At 42.2% G+C, this 3781-nt stretch overlaps 1 protein-coding gene across 1 annotated transcript; it reads right to left on the bottom strand.

The window, feature by feature from the left end:
* Positions 1-397: 397 nt before the first annotated feature.
* LOC141684670 (uncharacterized) lies at positions 398-1086 on the bottom strand. Its single transcript, XM_074489782.1, has 2 exons — positions 946-1086; positions 398-829 (listed from the first exon to the last, which is right to left on the bottom strand). The coding sequence occupies exons 1-2, from the start codon at positions 1084-1086 to the stop codon at positions 398-400; spliced, it is 573 nt and encodes a 190-aa protein (XP_074345883.1).
* Positions 1087-3781: the final 2695 nt, after the last annotated feature.

The following is a 3781-nucleotide window of genomic DNA, read 5'->3' on the forward strand; positions in this document are numbered from 1 at the left end:
TTCTGGTAAGCCAAATGCCTAATTCCTTTCTCTTATATAATCTACTTTACTTCAAACGTTTCCAGACTTTGTAATAGACTTTTATGTTTTTACTTGTCTTGTTTAATTTTGTCAATAATCAACTTTCAAGTAAATGAGGCATTATCATAACTTGACCTTTCAAGTTACTCACGACCTTAACTCAAGTTTATAACTTGGTTTCTTTTTCAGAATCTAATAACCAAACTGGATCAAACCGAATGAATTGTATTATAACTTGGTCTTTTTAACACCTTACATGAAATGGGTTCAACTCTGATAAAACTAAAACATAATTCCTATTGAATTTATAAAAAATCTTAAGCGAGCAAAGCTTCCAGGTGCTTTTCAACCTTATTTCCACTATAGCATGTATAAACTATAGGTAGTAAACTTTCAGGTTTTGAGCATGCCAAGTCCGAGGAATTTCTTCTCCTTCCATGGTCTCCAACTTGTAAGTTCCCCTTCCTTGAACGCTCTTAACCTTATATGGCTCTTCCCAATTTGAAGCGAGGTTTTCTTTCTGCCCTACTCCAAAAGCTTCCACTTTCCTCAGGACCAAATCTCCTTGCTTGAAGAATCTATCTTTTACCCTCAGGTTATAATAGAAATAGGCTTTTTTCTGATATTCCACTATCTTTGCGTGCGCCGCATCTCGTACTTCATCTATTAAATCCAGGGATAATCTTTGCCCCTCCTCATTTTCCTCAGTATTGAAAGCTTGGATCCTGGGAGATGAATGTGATATTTCTACTGGTACGACTGCTTCTGCCCTTATGCTAACATGAAAGGCGTTGCTCCAGTTGTGACTCTACATATAGTTTTTTATGCCTAAAGTATTGGCAGTATTTCATCCACCCAATTATTTCTGGACTTTTCAATCCTCTTTTTTAACCCATCAAGAATGATTCGATTTGCAACCTCTACCTGCCCATTAGCTTGGGGGTGAGCAACAGAGGTGAATCTCAAGTCGATTTCATTCTCTTCACAATACTTTCTGAACTCTTCATTATTGAATTGTGTTCCATTATCGGTGACCAGGATTCGAGGAATTTCATATCGACACATGATATTTTCCCACAGGAATTATGCAACTTGCTTAGTTGTGATCTTGGCCAAAGGTTTAGCTTCAATCCATTTAGTGAAATAATCTATGGCTACGATCATGAACTTCCTTTGTGCAGTGGCCATGGTAAAAGGCCCAAGTATGTCCATTCCCCATATAGAAAAAGGGATGGGAGAATTGATGGAAGTCAGCATCTCAGGAGGTTTTCGAACAACTGATGCATGCTTTTGACAACGTTCACACTTCTTTACATAGTCTTTGGCATCAGCCATCATCTCTGGCCAATAAAAGCCTAAACGAGTTACCTTATGTGCCAGTGCTCTGCCCCCCAAGTGTTGCCCACAGATACCTTCGTGTACTTCCTCAAGAGCCAATCGTGCCTCATCAGGTCTTAGACAGCTTAAATAAGGAACCACATAGAATCTTTTGTACAATATCCCATCGATCAAGGAATATCTCAGTGCTCGAATATCCAATTTTTGTGCTTCCAACAGTTTGAATATGGGCCTTAATGGGATCTATCTGTGATGTCCCCAGCCCTATAGGGGCTACAAGCTTAACATCAATTCTCCGTGTTTTCAAAACGCGGAAGTGCACACTTCCTGAACTTTTCTCTATCTCTGATGAAGCGAACTTAGACAACGCATATGTCTTAGCATTTTCCTCCCTTGGAATGTGCTCAACATGGAATTTATCGAATTGAGTCATCACATCCCTTACTAGGCGGACATACCTAGCCATTGTTTCATCCCTTATCTCAAACTCTACCTTGACCTGGGATATGATTAGCTTTGAATCCCCACAGACTTTCAAGTTCTTCACCCAGCTATCAGAGCCTCATACTCAGCTTCATTATTTGTGGTTGGGAAGTCTAACTTCATGGCATATTCAATCAAGAACCCATCTGGGCTTTGTAAAACAAGCCCTGCTCCACTCGAATTTGTTTTTGATGCTCCATCAAAATAGAGAGCCCAGTATTCCTTCTCTTTAACGCCCTCTTTGCCCTGTTTTTTTTATCTCTTTCGCTACTTTGTGTGCCTTGAGGTATAGTATCTTCCTGCCCCCCGACTTCTTGGTTGGGTAGGGTATATTCCACCACGAAGTCAGCCAATGTCTGGGTTTTTATTGTCGTTCGCGGTTTGTACTTAATATCAAACTCTCCCAATTCTATCGCCCACTTGATTAGCCTCCCGCTAGCTTTGGGGCTGTGAATGATGTTTCTCAAGGGTTGATTTGTTAGCACTTTAATTTTATGAGCTTGAAAGTAAGTGCTGATTGCATTTATCACCGGTCCCCTGGGCTGGGGATTTCGCCCCTGATCGTCTTGGTCCCTCCTACGATCATCAAAATTCTTTTTTCCGTTGTTATTCCTATCTCCTCCGTCTGCAGTATACTTGCCCAACCTTTCTTTTCGAATGAGGAACTCTATTTCATCCTTCAATTGTCTACACTCATCGGTGTCATGACCAGCATTCTTGTGAAATCTACAATATTTGCTCTTATCCAGCTTGGTAGGATCAGCCTTCAGAGGCTTAGGACAACGAACATTTTTGTCCTTCTCAATTTCCATCAAGATCTGACTTCTTGGAGTATTCAACTTAGCATATTCAGTGAACTTTTGTCCAAGTCCTCCCTTCTTCGGGGTTGAATCATTTTTTTGCTCAGTTCTAGGATACTTGTGCTTAGTAATATATTCCATATCAGTTTTTCGCTTCTTTCCACCAGCGGGCTCGTTATTCACCACCATCTTCCTCATGCTCTCCACCACTTTGATGTACTTCCCGACCCTATCTCGGAGCTGCAACATGCTTTCAGAGGGGCGCTTGGCTAATGGCATCTTGAAGAACTTGTCCCTAGTTCCTTACTATAATGCTATCATGGCTACCTTATCATCAAGGTCTGGGACTTTCAAAGCCTCTTTAGTGAAACAGTTCAGATAGTCTCTCAAGGACTCTTTTTCTCCCTGTACAATGCTCATGAGGGATGTTGAACTCTTCTCATGCACTCTTCCACTGATGAACTGCTTAATAAAAGCTTGACTTAAGTCTCTAAAGGACCCAATTGAATTTGGAGGCAAACGGTTGTACCACCTTTGAGCCATTCCCGATAGGGTTTGAGGAAAGGCCCAACACTTAATAGCGTCGTTCATGGGTTGTAGCAACAATGCATTAGAGAACGTCCTGATGTGATTAGCGGGATCTCCAGTGCCATCATAAGCTTTGATGGTGGGAATCTTAAACTTCCTTAAGATATGGGTATTCATTATCTCTTCAGTGAATGGTGGAGTGGGATCATCTGGATCTCATAGGGGCAAAAAATCACTTGGATCAGTGCTTGGGACAACAGTCTTTCTTTGCAGCGGACCATCTAGGTCTATGATTGGAGGTTTTCTCCTCCTTGGAGGTAGTGGGGGTCTTGGGGTCAGGTGTGCCTCCAAATCACGCTCCAGCCTTTGGATCTCAGCCTCGTGAGCCCTGATTCTCTCCTGCACTTCTTGGGGATTCGTCCCTCGGGTGCTCCTAGGACGCTGATTATCATCAGGCATCGGCTCTTTATCAGCACGCCTCTTTCTTGGAGCCACATCATCATCCGAAGATTCGAAATCTCTCTCAGTATAAGGCCCAGAGAATTTTTGATCCTCTGGAATAGGAGCCAAACCGCGTATGTAGGGGGCGTCTGCCCTTACGCTTCACTCCG

The sequence above is a fragment of the Apium graveolens genome, chromosome 1 (genome assembly GCF_009905375.1).
Source record: "Apium graveolens cultivar Ventura chromosome 1, ASM990537v1, whole genome shotgun sequence".
Classification (NCBI taxonomy): domain Eukaryota; kingdom Viridiplantae; phylum Streptophyta; class Magnoliopsida; order Apiales; family Apiaceae; genus Apium; species Apium graveolens.

Coding starts and splice junctions, on each gene's coding strand:
- LOC141684670 (XM_074489782.1), bottom strand. CDS start 1,086: ATGTGTCGATATGAAATTCCTCGAATCCTGGTCACCGATAATGGAACA. Junction 830..945: donor ACCCCCAAGCTAATGGGCAG/GTAGAGGTTGCA, acceptor AACTATATGTAG/AGTCACAACTGGAGCAACGC.